General features: G+C 42.6%; 1 protein-coding gene across 8 annotated transcripts; it reads left to right on the top strand.

The window, feature by feature from the left end:
• Nucleotides 1–1,000: 1,000 nt before the first annotated feature.
• Nucleotides 1,001–18,819, top strand: ODF2 (outer dense fiber of sperm tails 2). 8 transcript variants are annotated; one of them, XM_079323918.1, is made up of 21 exons: nt 1,143–1,327; nt 2,179–2,257; nt 2,960–3,071; nt 4,235–4,351; nt 5,003–5,176; nt 6,920–7,086; nt 8,113–8,242; nt 8,523–8,654; nt 9,524–9,598; nt 10,229–10,300; nt 10,851–10,967; nt 11,814–11,999; nt 12,286–12,395; nt 13,016–13,151; nt 13,738–13,848; nt 14,027–14,131; nt 14,694–14,852; nt 15,721–15,821; nt 16,356–16,518; nt 16,838–16,963; nt 17,712–18,819. In XM_079323918.1, the coding sequence occupies exons 3-21, from the start codon at nt 2,964–2,966 to the stop codon at nt 17,883–17,885; spliced, it is 2,463 nt and encodes an 820-aa protein (XP_079180044.1). In that variant the 5' UTR covers nt 1,143–1,327; nt 2,179–2,257; nt 2,960–2,963; the 3' UTR covers nt 17,886–18,819. The 8 variants fall into 8 exon arrangements, with proteins under 8 accessions (XP_079180047.1, XP_079180040.1, XP_079180044.1 ...); XM_079323917.1 differs by lacking the exon at nt 1,143–1,327 and adding an exon at nt 1,803–1,916 and having other exon boundaries at nt 5,000–5,176; XM_079323916.1 differs by lacking the exon at nt 1,143–1,327 and adding an exon at nt 1,803–1,916 and having other exon boundaries at nt 2,918–3,071; nt 5,000–5,176.
• The last annotated feature ends 196 nt before the right edge of the window (nt 18,820–19,015 follow it).

Genomic DNA, 19,015 nt, shown 5'->3' with positions numbered 1-19,015 from the left:
TCTGAATGGAGGACTAGCTCCAAATTCAGTTATGATCTGATATTGAAGGGAGAAAGAAAATGTTTACAGTACAAATGGCTGCGTGGCTGCTCTGACTTGTGTTTCTTTAAACTGTGCTGTACTGAAACTTATGTTCCACAATATGGACAGGCAGTGTTCTTTTAAAGAATTATATTGAGCATGCATAAACAGGAGGTTGAAGAAACCCTTGATGATAATTTCAGCATCCACCTCAATTCAAGAGGAAGAGATTTTCATGTTAAATGAGGATCTGAAGCACCAAGGGCTCAGTGACTCCACTTCTTGCTGTGCTGTGCTACATTACTCAGTCCTCTCAAGATGAATATCCGTAACACTAACATGCCAATAATACTACATTAAATAAAGATTGTTTCAGGATTTTGTATCACCTTTTATATAGTCTTAGAATGTTAAGAGATGAGAATGAACCTTCTCCCCATGGGCAGGGACACCTCCCACCAGGTGCTCAAGGTCTTTTCCAACATGGCTTTGAGCACTGCCAGGGTTGGGGCATCCGCAGCCTCCCTGGGCAACCTGTGCCAGTGTCTCACCAGCCTCACAGGGAAGAATTTCTCCCTAACATTTAACCTAAATTTCCCCTCTTTCAATTTTCACCTCATCCTAAAACAATTCCTGATGAAGAGTCCCTCACTGGCCTTCCTGTAGCCCCCTCCAGATCCTGGAAGGTGCTCTGAGGTTTCCACATGACCTGTTTTCCAGGCTGAACAGCCCCAACTCTCAGCCCGTGTTCACAGGGAAGGTGCTCCAATCCCCTTATCAACTTCTTTGTGGTGTCCAACATGTCCATGTCCTTGTGTTGGGCACACAGTTCTGGCTAACAGTTTACAGTAACAGTGGCTGTGCACACAGTTCTGGTTTCACCTTTAAGACGCTAAAACTCATCTCAAAGACAACGCCAAGAAAATTTATTCAATAATCGAGTTATCCCACCCTCTCTTCAGCCCTCCCCCTTTCTGTGCGGCGGAGCGGCCGTTCTGGGGGCGCCGTTCTGGCGAGTGCACGGCCGGGGGGTCCCGCGCCCCGGGGCGGCCGCTGGGCCGCTCGCGCCGGCCGCATGGAGCCGCGGGCGGTTACCGGGGGCGGTTACCGCCGCTCAGGCACGTTCGAATCGCCCAATGGTGGAGCCGCGGGCGGCGCGGCGGCGACGACGGCCAGGTCCTTGCGGCCGGGCCTGTTGTCCTTGGTGCGGGAATCATCCTTCTTGTTCATCTCATGCTCGGCACTGCCCCGCCCGCCGCACTGATGGGGAGCTAAAGTGGCTGCGGACCCCGCGCGGAACCAACTGGTGAGAGCGCCGAGCTCGCCGTCCCGCCCCGCCCTGTGGAGTGTCCCGTCACCGTGTGGGTGTCCGAATCTCGGAATTATTCCTTTCTCCCTGCCTTTCGGGGCCCTTCCTGCCGCGGGGCCCGCGAGAGCCGTCGGGCGGGGATAACGGCTTGGCGCGGGCGCGCGGGCGGGCGTTGGGAGTTGCGGGCCGTGCTGGGTGGGAGCTGCCCTGCCCTCAGAGCTGCGGGCGGCACACGGCCCCCAGGCCGCCTCTCTGCCAGCCTGAGGTGGCCGCAGATCCCTTGGAAAACCTCCAAAGACTGCAGGAGGAATTAAAACCCACGAGTGGGCCTTGTTGCTAAGGGAGGCGCGGTGACGGCGTTTGGTTGTCACTCGTGGTGATTCGAAAGCTCTGTCAGTGCTGGGCCCGGGGAGACTTTAGACCTTCCTTGGAAAAAAAGATGATTAAAACAGGCAGCAGTTTTCGGAGTTGCTCATAGCTGGAAGATGGGGAATCCTGTTCCTTCAGAAAGCTGTGTCTTCCTCTTCCTGAATTAAAGGAAGTACTGCTGCGCTCCTTAAAAATTGCAGCTAGAATTTGAAAGCCTGTAAGTGAATATTGCCGTCATATAATTGTACAAAACATTTATACTGTTTAAAGCAATTGCTATTGTCAGTGTGTTAGGAATTACTATAGTCTCTGTCCTTCTCTCATCCCGTAGTTTACAGAGGAGCTAGGCACACCAACTTTTGTTGTTTGGGTTGATGCACTTGATATGTTTGAGCCTTGGTATTCCCGTCAATCAAAAGGAAGAGGATGTTGGAAATTGGCACATTTTCCTCTTAATAATTTTATTATTTCTGTATCAGGTGTGTCCCGTCCATCAGTGGTGAAACTGCTTCCTGCGCCAAGACCGTATCCAGAAAAGCTAAAAGTGTGAGAGTAGCTGTAAGTAACTTTACCTAGGCTGATGATACCCTTTCTGCCAGAATCAAATTAGTGCTGCTGGAGGCTTTGTGTAAGATTTGCAATTGCATTATGCCTTTACATCAACTGAGGAGCATCAGGCTCCAAGATGATGACTTGAGCCTTTTGTCTCTAGGCTTTTCTGTCAGGTTGTGGTTATGTGTTTCTGTGGAGATTAAAGAAATGCTGTGATGCAATGGCTTTTAAGGATTTATGCTTGGAAAAGACTCAAAGTTAAGCACATATGAAGGAGCATACAGGTTCAGGGTGGAGTGGTCTGATGATTTCCTGGTGGTTTTTCTTACCTGTTAAATTAATTCTCCTCTTTTCCCGGCTTTGAAATCAGATTTTGTTGGTTATGGGAGCCCTTGATTTGCTCACTTGCTTTGAGACTTTGAACTTCAATGATTCTTACAGATGCCTGCTATCAATCCAGCTGTGTTTGATCTTCAATAACCAGGTTAAAAGCAGAAAATACTGGAAGCAGAGGAATTGTTTGTGTTAGTCCTGACTCTACGGAAGAATAGTGTGCAGTTCAAAATGGCAGATGCTACTGGTAAAAAGCACAAATGTTAACCAAGGCTGGCCACTGTTCCTCTTGAACACTGAAGAAAATGTTATTTCTAGTTTCCTTATTCACAGGTTTCCCTTCATTGTATTTCCCTTTCCCATTTGTGAGAGAAGAGCCATGAAGAACCGTTCCTCATCCCCCCCTTTGCACGTCCATGTGGATGAAAACATCCCCGTCCATGTCCATATTAAAAAGGGGCAGAAAACCACACCTGCAAAATGCCAGGTAGGAATGTGTACCTGGTTGGTTGCAAGGGCTGCGGAGAGGAAAGTGAAAGGCCCTAGAAACATCATAAAATCTTCCAGGTCTGTTCTAGTGTTGTGTTAGAGCTGTGAGACTTCATTTCATATTCAGTGGTGAATTTGCTGTGACGCATTTGCTATGTTGATTTGTTGAAAGGTGATTTTTCTATGATACAGAATTGCTTTTTGTGTTTGTGTGAGAAATGTTGCTTCCAATGTGATATTGTTTGGAGGATTTTTTCCCTTTTATTTCTTGGATCTGTGTCCTGATAATGTTTTCTGTTTGGCTTCATACCTGTTTTTGGAGGAAAGCTTTGAGGAGAGGTAGTACTTAGCTATTTCAAGTAGCATCTTCTATTAAAATAAATGTGCTTTGTAAAAGAATCTTGATTCAAACCATCTTCTGGCATTAAGGACATTTCCTGTCACCTGAACTCTGCAGCAAAAAGATCTCTTCCCAGCCTTATCCACAGGAGGCACAAGGCAAAACTGAAGCTGATGTTCTAGCTATTCCATATCCTCTTTTGTTGCTGGATATTTACGGAAAATTGTCCTAAAATGTTGATGGAAGTTGCTATCTCATTCTTCCTTATCTGCAGACATCCTGTTCTAAGTCTTCTATTAATTCTATGTTTGTTGCTAATGGCAAATTTCAGAATGGGATGGAATGACAGTGAAAATAATGAGTCCTATTAATTAATTGCCAGTAGGGAGTGTTTACAGCATCTGATTTTTCTCTAAGGTTAGAATTATGCAAAACCACTTTACATCTCCTTCAGTTGAAGCAGCTCAGTTCAATACAAATAAATGTGGATCTTCTAGTTGACTGCAGAGTAGGGAAAATACTTCCAGGGCTTTCCAAAATCAATCACATTGTCAGATGGTATAGCTGCTTTTTTGTGAGGTGAATCTGGGATGGAGAAGGGATCTCCCAGGGATCTCTCAGGTCCTGCATCCAGCCATCCTATCTGCAGTGTGCATAGCCTTCCCTTCTGACTGGTGTCAGCTGCTACCTCATGTCACCTGATGCATCCTGTGAAACACTGATGGTTCCATATGAATGATCTTTCATTTGGTTTTGCAGCTCTAAAAATTGCAAATGGTTCTTCAAGGGTCTGTAATTTATTTTATTTTCTCTTTCTTCAGCAAAAGCAGAAACAGAAATCAAAAGGGGATGGTGTGCGAGCTGTGCGGGTGAAAACTAAGGCCCCTTGGATTCCCCCAGGCAAAACAAGTACCCGTGATAGCACCTTGAAACGGGAGGTACAGCTGCTTTGGCTCTTTAAAGCAAACTTTAGCTTAAAAAAGCTTAAAAACTTTAGCTTTAAAAGCTTAGCCGAGGTTGAAGAGAGCAGTTGTGTAGTGAGAGACTTGGGCAGATCTGAAAGAAGGCTGCTGTCACCTACCTTCTGTTTAAAATGTCTTCTATAAATCATTTTCACTTTTTAATATGGAAAAATGGAGAATTCATAAGCAGCCTGTGGCCATGCCTTTCCATCTTCTCTAGAATCCAGACACGTTTGTTTGTTTCTTGTCATTTTACTAGAGCCCTTCAAGATCTCATCTGGAGGCTCAGCGAGGGACTGCTGGTCTAAGTCTCTTCTAAAGCACAGAGCATTTGTGTACCACTGTGTCATGTTTTCTTTCTCATGGGTTGATAGTTTTGCATGTTGTATTCCTGGCACTTCCTAGATGAGGATTTGAGCTTCGATTAGTTTTTCTTCTTTTTCATTGTAGTCTTTCTGCATTCTTGACCTTTCCCTGATGGAAATGGACGAACCTTTTATAAATGTTTTTCTCTTTGCTAGCCTTGCTGCAGTGATGTGACCCAGTCTCTGTTTTTTGGCAATGTTAGCTTTAGAATGCTATTTATAATGTTATACTAAAAAAGTTGTACCCTTTATTCTCTAGCAGGAATCAAGTGACTGCTTTGAAGTTGCGCCTAGGGCGGAATCAGAAATGATGCAGTCGGTTCTGCGCCTCAGTGACCTCTCCACTGAGGATGACGACCCCACTTGCTGCAAGATTAACAAATATGAAAAGAAGATAGACAGCCTGATGAATATGGTGGGAACACTGAAGAAAGAGGTGAGGAAACAGTGGAAAGACCAATTGGGGCTTTGTAGCTGTTCCTTTGACAAGAGGAAGCTGGAGGCAGGTCTTGGTGCAATGGAAGGCTACCCAGGCTTTTGTTGGCTTGCTTGAAAATCAATCTGAATTATTTAGAAAAGCTAAACTATCCTGGTGGGAAATTCACTAAGCCACACTATGAAGCATTTCAAAATATTATTAATTTAATAAGATATTGCTGTGCTTTAATTTCCGAATAATGTCTCCTGCCCAAGCCCAAAATCTGAAAACTGGTGACTCCAGAAAGTGAAAAATACAATGCATTGATGTTTTATTGTAAAAAAATCCCTGTATTCATAAATAGGCTCTTATGTACTTGACACGGCATTAAAAATATATGGGAGATATTCCCAGGTTTCATAAGATGCATCATGATGGGGGTAAACTGCATTTTCACCATCAAGTTAACACTCAAAATAGCAAATCTTGTATTATTATTTTACTTAAAACTACATGGATGTCAAATCAGTGAAAAATAGGATTTGAGCCAAGTAGATTCTTACATCAAGCATATTCCATTTTATTTATGCTACTAAGTTTAATGGAATTACTTGCATGGTTATAAAACAAAAATCAACTTTAGAACCACAGAATCACAAAATGAACTAGGTTGAAAAGACTTTTGAGATCACCAAGTCCAAGCTCTGACCTTAACACTCCTCACCAATTAAACCATGGTGCTGAGTGCCACGTCCAGTCTTTTTTTAAACACATCCAAGAATGGTGACTCTACCACCCCCATGGCCAGATGATTCCAGTGCCCAATCATTCTTTCAGTGATTAATTTTTTCCTGATGTTTAACCTAAACTTCCCCTGGAGCAGCTTGAAGGCTGTGTCCTCTTTCTTTCAGTTGCCTGGGAGACAGATTCCCACTTTTCAGGGAGTTGTAGCAAGTGATGAGGTCTCCCCTGAGCCTCCTTTCCTCCAGGCTAAACAACCCCAGCTCTCTCAACCATTCCTCATCAGGTTTATGTTCCAGGCCCTTCACCAATCTTGTTGCCCTCCTCTGAACATGGTTTTAGCATCTCACCATCATTCCTAATTGAGGGGCCCAGAACTGGATGCAGCACTCAAGGTGTGGCCTCACCAATGCCAAGTACAGGGGAAGAATGACCTCCCTGGTCCTGCTGGCCACACTATTCCTGATCCAGGCCAGGGTGCCATTGGCCTTCTTGGCCACCAGGGCACACTGCTGGTTCATGTTCTCAGCTGTCAGCCAGTACCCCCAGGTCCCTTCCTGCCTGGGCACTGTGTCCAGCCACTCTGCCCCCAGCCTGTAGCACTGCAGGGGTTGTTGTGGCCAAAGTGAAGGACTTGGAACTTGGTCTTGTTAAAGGTTGGAAAAGACCTTCAGGATCATTGAATCCAACCTTCAATCCATCACCACCTGTTAAATAAACCAGAGCACTGAGTATCGTGTCCAGTGGTTCTTGAACAGGGATGGTAACTCCACCACCTCCTTGGGCTGCCCTTTCCTATACCTGACAACTCTTTCCATGAAGAAATTCCTCCTGATGTCCAACCTCAGTGTCCCCTGACACAGCTTGAGGCCATTTCCTCATGTCCTGTCACTTGTCACCTTCACTTTTTTTTAATACTTTGGTTAATTTATTGACTCTGAATGGTTCACTGATTTGGAATTTGTCTTCTGTGTATCACTTCCAAAGCCCCTTGTTTAAATGTTATTCCAATATCTTCAGGTCAAGATGCAGCAAATGGAGGAACAGGAGCTATGTACAAGGCGTCTCCTGGAGGAGCAGAAAGAAGAACTGCATGAGGTCACACAAGAACTGGAAGAAACAGAGAATGAGAACTCGCGGCTGAGGCGCAACATCGAGCGCATAAAGGAGGAGAAGGACCTGACTGTGTAAGAAAGCTTCACTTCTGACTGTTCCTGCACTAGTGGGACCTAGGAGGCACCTCCCTCCCTTATTGCTGACATCATTTGAGGTCATAGCTGCTGCTGCAGCTGCACTGATGCACTTGGGTTTTTTGTCACCTTTTAGAAGGGGAACTCCAGCTTGCAATAGCTGCAGAGAAAGGTTCTAGCATGATTTTTGGAATGGAAAAAACCCTACTTTGAGAGGAACCTGAGAGCAGTTGGCTTGTGTGGAGAGTCAGCCTAGCTCTGCAATTAGTATTTTGAAGATCAAGGGATTCTATTTGAATTGTGATGATATTGATAGAACAATAAATGAACAAACATGGAGCTGAAAACTAGAGGAGAATTTCTGACCTTTATGAAAATCGTACAGAGCCAGGAAGTGATAGCCCCTGAGAGGACTAAACCATGGGCTTTTTTTCTTAGTGATCCTGAAGGTCTGCAAGTCTGACATTTTTGCACCTGCCTTGTATCTAAAGAATTAGTAAAGTTTATGTCTCCAGGGGGACATTAGTGCTTTAGGAGAGTTTTGTTTTTTCCTTAAGAAAGATCACTTGGAGGTTAATACTTTATATTCCTTTTTCAGAAAACTCTGTGAATGCTTCTGAGATTGCAAGTGCTGCCTAAAAACATTGAGCTGCATCTCTTGGTGTGCTTTCCTGTTTTTTGTTTGACCATTTGGAGTCTTATTTGTATTGTGGCATAAGTGCCCAGGGAAAGCACTGCACTGTGTTTTGGGTTTAGCAGTGTGTGAAGTTTTGGTATAAGCCTGATTTGTCCCCTCTAAATTTCATACCTGTGATCTTAGCCATCTCCTGGTGTCTGCTTAACACTTTTTCTCCAAACAGCTTCTACACTGGAAGAGGATAAATCTTAAGCAGTTTTTGTTTAGAGCTTTTGTCCTCTGATTTGGGCTTTTTATTAATTTTAACCCAATCAACTGTATATCAGTAGTGATTGATACAACTGCCAAAGCTTCTTGTTTCTCTGATGGCTGAATTCTCCTTGCAGGCTACAGAAGGAGTGCCTGCAGCAGGAGAAGGAGTGTTTGATGACCAAGCTGAATGAAGCAGAAAGGGATGGAGCAGCAGCTGCCAGACAGATCAGTGCCCTGAAGAATACCATTGGGAGACTCAACATTGTAGGTGTCTATTTTGTTCTTGCATTTACTACATTGCCCTGTTATATGGCTGTCTTAAAAATTAATACTATAGTTGCTAATCCAGCAAAACTTCAGGAAAAGTCAAGGGATTTAACATCCTTTAGGTGTTGGCTAGTTTAGTTTTAAAGTGGGGAATTTTCTTCCAGTTACCTTCTGCACACAAGTGAACAATTCTTTCCGTTTGTTTATATTGTGTGGGTTTTGTTTGTCTTTTTCATTCCTTTGTTTATTTTTTGTTTGTTTAATACTTTTCCTTCAGGAGAAACACATGAGCAGCACAGATATAAATGCTCTAACAAGACAGAAAGAGCTTCTGCTCCAGAAATTAAGCACCTTTGAAGAAACCAACCGGACACTCCGAGAACTTCTTGCAGAGCAGCAATGCCGTGAGGTGAGAACTGCTGTGAATGGAGCCTGGCTGACTGCAGGAGCCTGTGTTGTCTTGTGAGCTGGAAAGGAATTCTGGAGTTTAAAATCTTTCAGCTCTCCTTCCCAGCCCTGCAGTAGACCCTGTCAACCCATACATGTTGGATAGTTTTTATTTAGGATTTTTTCTTTATGTCTGCCTAATTTGTAGAGTAAGACTGGCTTTTCTTCTCTGAGGATGGTAGAGCCTCTAAGTCTTTGACTGTTTTAAAAGGTTCAGGCACTGCTGTGTTGCCAGCTGTCTCCTCTGGATCTGGCTGTATCAGCTGCCAGATCTTCTGCTGCTGCACTTGGATTGCTGGAGTCTGAGGACTTGATACAGCCTTAACTAAGGGAGCCTGTGGATATTCAGAACTTTGATTTTGTAGGCTCTGAGGGCAAAAACAGAGAAATTGGAAACAATTCTGTGCTGCACGTACACAACAATTCTCTATTGCTTGTAAGAGCAATAGACAAATCAAATTTCTATTCTTTCTGTAGTTTATATTCCATTTCAGCAAAAGCAAGGCTGATGGTAGCAGTTACTTCAGCCACCAGTGAGGCTGGATAAAAGGTCTGAATTCTTCCACATGTCTTTCCCTGAGTAGTGTGGGAGTTCAGAATGATCTTACATTGCCATCATACTTTTAATTTTAATCTTTGACTGGGAAGTGGAAAAGCTTTCTGAGATGGATAATGATATGTGAAATAATTAGCAAATGTGATGTTTCTCTATATCTTTTAAGAATTGTTGCTGTGACTGAAAAGAAATAGTTGATTTTCCCAGTTCCATTTAAAGAACCTGTATAAAATTGACATTTTAGTTAACAATTTTCTTATGCATTTATTTTGTAGAAAGATGCCCAGAAGGTACTGGATCGTCAGGCATTGCTGCTGAAAAGGATGGCTGACACAGATGCAGAGAACATGGTAAGCAAACCACAATCTCTTATTTCTTTAATGATACAGCAGAAACATCTAAAATTACAAGCCCTTCTTTGTCTTATATTCCACTGTCAAATTTTACTCTAGTGCCTTTTAGATCAATTAAAAATTATTTTAGCTTTTGTGGTAATCAGAGCCACCATATTGCACCTCTGGATAAAATCCTGCATTTCAAAGTGGGTAAATTTTTGTTGCCTTTGAAATAATGGGGGCTTAGAATGGAGATAACTGTGTTTTGGGCTCTGTTACTGAATGAGTTACCTTGTTCCAGTTTTTGTTAATTTGCTTCTCTGTAAACTAAGACACGAGTTTTTGCATTGCCAGAAGTTGTAAAACTTGCTGTGAGACATAGGTAAATGCCCCTTTTAGCCTGTGGAGTATGCATGGTCCTGACTGAGTATCCTGTGCCCTGTTGCACAAATGTATGTGTATCCCTTTTGCTTCCTGCTTGAGTAGAATGCAGCCTATTTTTCTGGGGATGAGGATTCTGTTGTGGATAACAGACCATGCACAGATCAGGTGGTCATGACAGGGAGGCAGTTACACCACTTGCCTTCTGCCTGCTGTCCTAAATGTGTTTGTTACTGAACATCTGTGTGGTGTTTGTTTTTCTAGCAACTTCAGATCAGGCTTCAGGGAAGAGAAAAAGAACTGGAAAGCCTCACAGTTCAGATAGTGGCAGAAAAGGTAATACTGTTTTTCTGTTTTTCCTTCTCCTCTCTACTTTCCAGTTCTGTAAAACCACAGGCAGTCCAAAAGATGAGGTTGTTTTGACATCAGATGACTGGCTTGCTTGTAAAACTAGGCAGATACCAACTCCCACACCATTGTGGGTTCCATTTTTTGCTAATAAGACACCTATCATAAAGATGGATAGGTGGAATTCTCTTTGCTTGGGCACTGAATTGCCATTCTGTTTAAGGTCCTGTTGGTTCCCAATGGCAAACTGAAATCTGTTCCTTAATTTAGGAAGTAAAGGGGGAATGCAGTGGAAAAGATGAGATCTGAAGGATATTTTGCCCTAGAACATAACTTTCAGGCCAGTCATTTACATGTGTTGTAAAATAAATTGCTGCTCATTTGGTCCCTTTTTGTTGGACAAGAAAAGTTGTGGGGATCCATCTGGAGGTGGCTGGAGATCATTCAGTGAAGAAACCTGAGATTATACTACATATTGTACAGTGTTCCTTCTATTAGCTTGTTGAGTAAAAAAGTTTGTCTTGTTCTGCTTATCTAGGAACAGGCAAAGAAAGCAATTGAACTCTCCAGAGCTATGGAGCAAATGAAAGCCCATTTACAAGCCCAGCTGCGAAACAAAGAATCTGAGAACAACCACCTGCTCTCACAGCTGCGGGTATGTCTGCACTGCTCCCTGGGGATTGTCTCTTCCTTTGCTCCCATGGACTGAATTCACTCACAAGAAGAGAAGCACAACCTTTTTACAAAGCCTGGTTGACTGGCTGGTGATGTTTATGCCATTAACATACAGCATGATTTTCAAATTAAGTAAAAGAAGAGAGATCTTCTCACTTTTGAGGCATGAAGCAAGATCTTAGCCTTAAGTTCTGTGTTCATTAATTAGATTTTCTTATTCCTGAGTTAGTTACACTATAATTATTGAAAAGTTGACTTTGGTTTAGTCAAGCATCAAGACAAACTGGAACTATTTAATTGGCTTTTTTTGAAAAATGCTGTGCCAGTTTGATCACACTTGTTCATCTGTTCTACAGTATTAATGAGGAGGAGAAAGTTCCCCTGGTTTATTTTTATTAGAGTTTTATATTTAGCATATGTTGTGATGATGTTACAAGGAACAGAAATGTGTTAATAATTTAAAGGAGCTTTAATCTGTTTTAGTAAGAGCTGGATAAAGCATTTAATCAATAAAAATAATTTTCTCAGATAGATCGAGTGACTATTAAAACAGTATTTCTTGTGGTCAGGAGAGAAATTAGTATTTTAGGAAGCAGCTTATGAAAGAAGAAAGCAAGACTCTTGGAAGAAGAGGAAGATGTCATGCTGCCATCTCTTTCAGCACTTAGACAGGATAGTGCAGGTGAAGCCTGACTGCAAATACCTCCAGGCTGAACACTGGGGATTTGTGCCTGGTTCTCACCATTTCTAGGAAATTGGTTGCTGCTTTGGGTTTGCAGGTGTAATAAGGGCATTAATCTATATGGTGGGCTTTGTTCCCCTGCAGAATGTGGAGATGAGTGAGGCTCAGCTAAAGGAAGAACTGGAGCTTGCCATGGAGCAGTTGAACGACACGAAGAACAAGATGGATGGTGACAAAGAGGCCCTGAAGAAAGCAGTCCGTGCACAGAAAGAGCGAGCGGAGCGGAGTGAGGAGTATGTGCAAAAACTGACTGCCCAGCTAACAGAAAAGGTACCTGCTGAAACAGGAGAGGCCTAGTTTGAGGTCATGCTTTTAAATTGTTGACTTCTGGTAACAGCCCTGGGAGAGTCTCTTTCGAATAATGAAATTTATTTCTGTCTTGATGCCGTGACCCATTTATGCCAAGTTTAGAACAAATTCACTTTGCTCAGCTGTCACTGTGTTCACTGCATGTCTTAAGTAAAGGGCATCTCTGTGTATTGTCTGCATATCTCAAACCAGTGATGATTTTGTCTTCTCCCTTACTTTTTTCCTCTTAATTTCCCTTGTCTGACAGGAGAACTGTATTGCTGAGTGCCGGAGCACTATCGAGAGCTGGAGGAGTCGCTGCGCCAAAGTAACGAAGGACAAAGATGACCTTGAACTGGAAGTAGTTTCACTGAACAGGTTAGAATAAAACCAGTGCAGAGAGAGAAGCATGAGTGGGGATGAGGTTAAAGTTCAAGGGTAATTTAATTGAATAATAGCACTGAAATTAATATTTTAGTTGGATTGCTCATAAATAACCAAGCAAAACCAGCACTGCCTAAGGGCTAGAAGCAGAGTTTGAAGAGGTGGAGGGAGACATGTGACTTCTGCTGCTGACTTGCCACAGCAAAGGCAGACTTTTTCAGGCTTGCTCACCCTTAGAACTGCTTCTTTGCCATTTTGTGATGCTTTGAATTAAGATTATTTTTGTTGTGAGATCTTTTTGAATAACTGGAATAGAAGATATTAAAGAGGTAAGTGGTATAGTTGATGGCAATTTTGTAGTGAAGGTAAATAAATATGTTGATATCACTGCAGTACGGTTGCTAGGGGCAACTCTAGGGGGCAACTCCAGTTAATTTCCAGGAGGTATAAAAAAATTGAAATAGTCGAACAGTGTAACAGAGAGGTGTGCATACCTGGCAGGTAAAGGAAGATGAAAGGATAGAGAAAAGCCCTGTTTCTATAGCTGGTTTTCAAAGTTTAGGAGCCTTACTCTTTCTTATCACTTAAGAATTAATTTTCTTTCTGTGTGGCAGCCGTATTGCAGACTTGGTGGAGCAACTGGCAAAGGTCCAGGAAACGACACGGGAGGAAAATGAACTTTTGATGGATAGAGTGCACCAAATGACTGGAGAGAACTGTACTTTAAGGAAGGATAATGAAAGACTAAAGGTCTGTGACTCTAAAGGTTTGAAGATTGAATGCTGGGAAGAAGAGAAGGCTGCTTTATAACAACTTGCTTGGCCACTGAAGACAGTCAAATTGCACCCATTGCTCCTATACAGTTTCAAATAAGTTCATATAACCTGACTGTGAAAGAGCCAGTGTGCTGGGAGGAGACATGTACTGGGAGAACTGTGTTTCTTTCATGTTTTTGTTAGCAGTATCTCCAGCTAGATACTAGATGTTTCATCTAGCTGGGATCTTAAATCTTGTCCTTTCACCTTCGTGCCGCTGACCAGAGAACAGCAGTTGTAGGTCATACAGAGAGAATGGTAATCTCCAGAACAAAAAAATTGATTGGCATGTTTCTCCTGTTGTCCTTTACCATGAAGTGATCTTGTGGGTCACCAACATCTATTTTTTTCCATTCCAAACTTCTGTGCTCTGTAGATGTAAATTTGGCAGACTACTGAAGTCTGGAAACTTTTGGCAACTTGCATGGACAAAACTGTATTTTCATAGTCTAGACAACATTAGACAGCTCAGGTGGCTGGTATTAACAAGCACTCAATGGAAAATGTTTTCTTATTTCTAGTCTGCTGTGAATGCAATGGAGGACAAGCTGAACCAAGCACAGATAGAATTGCAACAACTCCAGAACTCAGTCAGGAGCTACGAAGGATTGATTGAAAACTACACAGCACAGGTGGGTCTCAGAACCATCATCCCTTGCACAAAGGTGTTTTGTCCTTCCACTGTGGCTTATTCTGTCATGCCTTAGCTTTTGCCAACTGGAGCAGTTTCAATTACTCCAAGGCATTGCACACATGTGTTGAAAACTTTACATAATACATAAAGTTTGGGGTCTTTTTTTGAATGTCCAGGCACAGAAGGCCCGAAAGGAAGCAGACGAGCTGGCAGCAAGACTGGAGAAGTGTGAAAAAGAGAACAAGACATTAAAGGAGGAAATGAATAAGGAGCTTGAGGAGGTAACTATGCTTCTAAAGATATGTTGTAGACATTCATGGATCTTAGTGTTCTGAATCTAGTGAAAAATAGCTGTGAATAGGAAATCAAAGGTTTTCTTGACTCTGCCTTTTGCATTATTTTTTTCTCAGGACTTGGTCAATAAGTCTTGCAGAGTGAGCTTTTAACAGCTTCTTTTTGACTATTCTTCAGAGGTGTATAAATTATTTAGTCCTTTGCTGTCCTTGCTGCAGAAATAGTGGTTTAGAGCAGTGAATTAGGTAGGTTACACCATTATCTGATGTGGAACAGCTGACCTCAAAAACAGAGCTTGTACTTCTAGTAAAATTGAAGCCCACAATCCAGAATATTCATTCTTACACCATCCATAGGGAATGCCAGATCCTAAGTGAAAGGTTTTTGGAGTAGAAAAAGACCTTAGGCTTTGAACTCCAGCACTGGCCAAATATCCACACAGTGTTACCATGGTTGTGGACTAACAAAACTTCATTGAAGTTGAGAATGTTTTTAGTCCTGATCTTAGCAACATTTGAAAGTTCCTCACCTTCTCCTCTCTGATTACAGGCTCGTGAAAAGTTCCAGGATCAGCTTGCTGAACTGGAGAAGCTGCCTGAGCTCCTTAAGTACACTGAGACACAGCTGGCAGAGTGCCATCAGCAGCTCATGGGTTACGAGAAGAAGAACACGGACCTGTGTGTCATGATTTCAGATCTCCGTGAGCTGGTAAGGGACTGGCAGAAAGCACCTGTACCAAGTGAAGACTCATCTATGTAAACAGCATGAATTTCTAATCACAGCAAGGTTCAGACTTCGTCTCTGTTCTCGTCTCTTTTTGAAAAGATTAAACGTGCACTGCAAAATAAAGGTGTGTGCCATGTCTTTTTGCAAGAAGTTAGCGGCTTTGCTGGTAGCATTCCTTAATATTTGAAAGGTTTCTCATCCCTTGGTGCAGAATCTTTCTGGGATTTGTTATCACTCATGGCAGCACTTGCTAATGCCAGCTCTCGTTTCTGTTGCCTCCATCCTCTTGTCAGCTTTCCCTCCTGTAATTTTCTGCTAATGGTGCTGGCCCAGCCATTTTCTCAGTCTGATTTCAGTTTTTTCCCAGTTTCTGTGTTTTGCCCAGAAAGATTGTGTAGGTATTGCAGGACTGTTTCAGACAGGGATGACACCTACAACTGTGCCTCAAGACAGCACATGATCTCTGTCTGACCCCTTTAATCTGATTGGTTTGGAATTATAAACCTCCCTGGTGTTTCAGACTCTGATGCTGTTGTGGCCTGTTGGCATGTTTATGGCTGCTGTTGTTGTGTGTGTGCTTGGCTTGCAGGTGCTGCTCTGCATGCAGGAGTTTATGGGCCTGGCTTTTCTTTTGCAGTACAGATGAGTTGTCCTACACCTTCCCAGACTGTAACTGGAAGCATCAGCAAAATGGATGTTTAGTTCTTTTCTATCCACTGTTCCCTTTCTGAAGGTCTCCAGACATTATGAATGGAACATATTTCCTTCTGAGAGCTGCATATGTTTTAGGTGGTTGGACATGTGTGTGTAGTGACTACTCTGTGAAGTAATTAATTCCTGTAATTTTTAGATTGACCTCCAGGGGGACAAAATGGAGATGACAAGAGAGAGATATCAGTCTGCCCAAGAAGAGAAAAAGCAACTCACCTTGAAGGTGGAGGAGCTAGAAAGGTTAGAAATACTAGGCTCTCTTGCTTTTTTAACCTTCCATTTCCATTGTTTTTACAGGGGATTGAAACAACTTCAGTCTTGTTCCAGTTCCCCACATGCCTCCAGGATTCTATGCATTTGCTTATCCCACAAGGTTCTCTAATCAGTAGCTGTCCACTGAGGGTTATATGCTTTTGCAGCAGCACCTGTTGTGAATGTTGTTAGACAGGATGATGGCTTAGACAGCAAAGAAACCAGCTTCTTGTCCAATCTAGCCTGGCAATTCTGAGGTTACAAGTTATTACAGTATTTTTAATTATGTTTATAAATTTCTTCTAGTGACAATGTCTCAGAAAATGCAGGTATGGGGGTACTCTGTAAGTCCTTCAATCTCCGAAATTTTGATTTGAGGACTGGAAAACTGTTTCTTTGGGCTCTCACCTTTCAAAGGGGAATAGAATCTATTACGAGAGGAGTCAGGACCTGACAAAAGGCAGAATGAAACACACTCCATTTAAAATGAATAGGTTTCCTTCCCTTATTGTCTTAAACTAGAAAACTAGAGTCCACGAATGCCCAGAACATAGAATTCCTTCAGGTCATAGCAAAGCGTGAGGAGTCAATCCACCAGTGTCAGCTGCGGCTGGAGGAGAAGAGCCGTGAGTGCAGCTCCCTGGCACGTCAGCTGGAGATGGCCATTGAGGATGCCAAAAGACAAGTGAGTAATTTCTCATGTTTGTGAATTCACCCAAAGCTACCCAGGCAGTGAAAGGGGAACAGTGAAAATGCTGAAAATGCCTTCTCAGCTTATGACCAAACCCATTAAATTCATGACGTTCAGTGAAATACAAGTAATGTGCTGGTGCTGTTTGGCAGCACTGTTGAAGAGCTGAACTCTGCATCAGAGAAAAGCACTGGACTGAGCTGCTGCTTATGTATGAGAATGTGTTGTTTAAACTTTAAAGGGCTTTTGTGGGCAGTGGGTAGGGAAAAACATTCTTCCCTAGACATCCCTTTAACAAAGTTGTTCTGCATAGGTGGAACAAGCTCGAGAGCGAGCAGTCTCCAGAGAGAGGGCAGCCCAGTCCAAGGTGTTGGATTTGGAGACCCAGCTGAGCAGGAAAAAAACAGAGCTGAACCAGTTGCATCGGAGCAAAGAGGATGTGAGTGGCTTGTGGGGGATACTCCTGCTGTACTGGTGGTCCCTGACAAGCACTGGATTCCATAAATCATCCTGTGCTTGTGCTGCTGAAGTCATGCAGAGCTGTGTCTGAATGTGATGTGCTGTTGTGTGTGTCCATGTGTGTGTGACATAGGACATGTCTGCTGTATCACCAATTCAGGATTATGTGGTAAATTATAGGCAAGTCAGAGTACAATGGTGTGAATGAGCCTGGTGTGAAGTTTGTGTGTAAGAAAAGAATCAGAATTTCCTTGTGTTCAAAGGATATTTGCACCAGGTATCATGGACAGATTTCAACTTCATTTCACTTATATCAGAGAGAGTGCAATTTCTTTTCTAGAGAAAGGATTTCTTCTAGAAGAAAGACTGGGAATCTTTTGTCATGTCCTATTTACCTTGCTTCCTTGCTTTAATATTACATGGAATTGTGTTAGCTGATGGATCAGGTGAAGTTGCTTTTTAGAAAAGAGTGTGTTTCATTCCCTGTAACTACACCTAATATATTTTAAAAGCCCAGCTGATTAGCCACGTCGTCTCCTGCTTTTATCAGCGGGTTGCTGAATGGAGTTAGGAATGAGCAGAAATTATAAATATCACAGCACCATCTATGGTAATACCATCTCCTGCTGTGCTAATTCTGGCTCTCCTCAGCACTTTGGGGGAAGAGTTTAACAGGAGGAGAGGATGGGTGTTGCTGCCTTTCAGCCTGTTTTGTGCTCCCTGTGCAGGCAGAGCGCCGGTACGAGAGCCGCCTCCAGGACCTGCGGGATCGGCTGGAGCAGTCGGAGAGCACCAACCGCAGCATGCAGAACTACGTCCAGTTCCTCAAGTCCTCCTACGACAATGTTTTTAAGGAAAGTGCTTTTCTGGGCTCCCCCAGCCACACTCGCTCTCTTGTCTGAGGGCAATGCTCTACTTGCACCTTTTTTAAGCACACAGAAGGAGCTTTGTTTCAAAAGCCATATATTGATGTAGAAAACTGGATAGCATTTTAGGGTGACTGTTGGGTGATTTTTTTATTGCAGAATGAGAAAATAAAGTGGTGTTGGTATCTGATCAAAATGTGGGGTATCAGCAATACTGGTTTGGTGCTAAAGGTTGGTGTTAGACCATAAACTGAGCCCCAAAACCAGGTGGTTTTTTGTATAATGGAAAATATAGTTTTCCTCCTGTTAGGTCATGATGGTTCCTGCTCTTAAAACCTGTCAGAGGTTTGTTGAGTGTGTTAATTTTTGCACGTGCTCTCTTTGTGCTTCACTTCTTATTCTGTTTTTCTTTTGGGGAGATCATGTGAGGGCTTTTTGCCTGTGGGATTTTTTAAATAATTTTTTATACTGTTGGTGTGATGCTGAAAATAACTGAGGTGCCTGGGCTCTACACTCACCAGAGAGAAGTGTTTGTAACAATTTTATACCAGAAATTATGAGTTTGGTTTGGTTTTTTATACTTGATTCTTAAATACTCCCTGATCCTTACCTTTATTTGTGAGTATGCTACTAATGTTGCTTTTCTTCTCTTGCCCTAATTTTCTGATCCTGAGTATATCCACCCAGGACTGAGCCAAAACAGTCTAAATTTGAAGGAAATCATTGTCACTTCATTTGGAATCTTGGTGCAAATGCCATGTGAGTTCTGGGTGTGCGTGAAATCCTGAGTTTGTCTTCAGCCAACTAAGGAGAAGCTGCAGATACTCAAGTTCTTCATCAAAATCCCCTACACCTAGAAAATCAGGTCTTTTGTGTGTCAAGTCCCTAAAGTCCATGTGTTCTCTAATGGCCTATTGTTTCTACTAAATGGTTCTTAGAGCGACAAAAATAAACCTTGTTTTTACTTTTCTCTATTTTGTATCCTATTTATGTTCCTTGTGATGTGGTCATTGGCAGTATTTGTCATAAAAGGTTTCTAAACAAATCAGTTTCTGAAAGATCTGTAATTGCGCACGTTTAACACTTCAAAAATCCCAGAAGTGCTGGGGGAGAAACCAATAAACTACATTTTAATTGGTTATGGTGGGGATTTCCTCATCAAGTGT

The sequence above is a fragment of the Erithacus rubecula genome (genome assembly GCF_903797595.1).
Source record: "Erithacus rubecula genome assembly, chromosome: 21".
NCBI classification, from domain to species: domain Eukaryota; kingdom Metazoa; phylum Chordata; class Aves; order Passeriformes; family Muscicapidae; genus Erithacus; species Erithacus rubecula.
The sequence above is the reverse complement of the archived record's forward strand: the minus strand, read 5'-3'. Positions and strand labels throughout refer to the sequence as shown.

What these genes read in the sequence shown, in the direction of transcription:
- ODF2 (XM_079323921.1), top strand. Translation starts at nt 1,158, where the DNA reads ATGGTGGAGCCGCGGGCGGCGCGGCGGCGACGACGGCCAGGTCCTTGC. An exon ending in CTAAAAGTGTGAGAGTAGCT is followed by an intron (nt 2,258 to 4,999) that starts GTAAGTAACTTT and finishes TTTATTCTCTAG; the next exon opens with CAGGAATCAAGTGACTGCTT. An exon ending in GAAGTAGTTTCACTGAACAG is followed by an intron (nt 12,396 to 13,015) that starts GTTAGAATAAAA and finishes TCTGTGTGGCAG; the next exon opens with CCGTATTGCAGACTTGGTGG.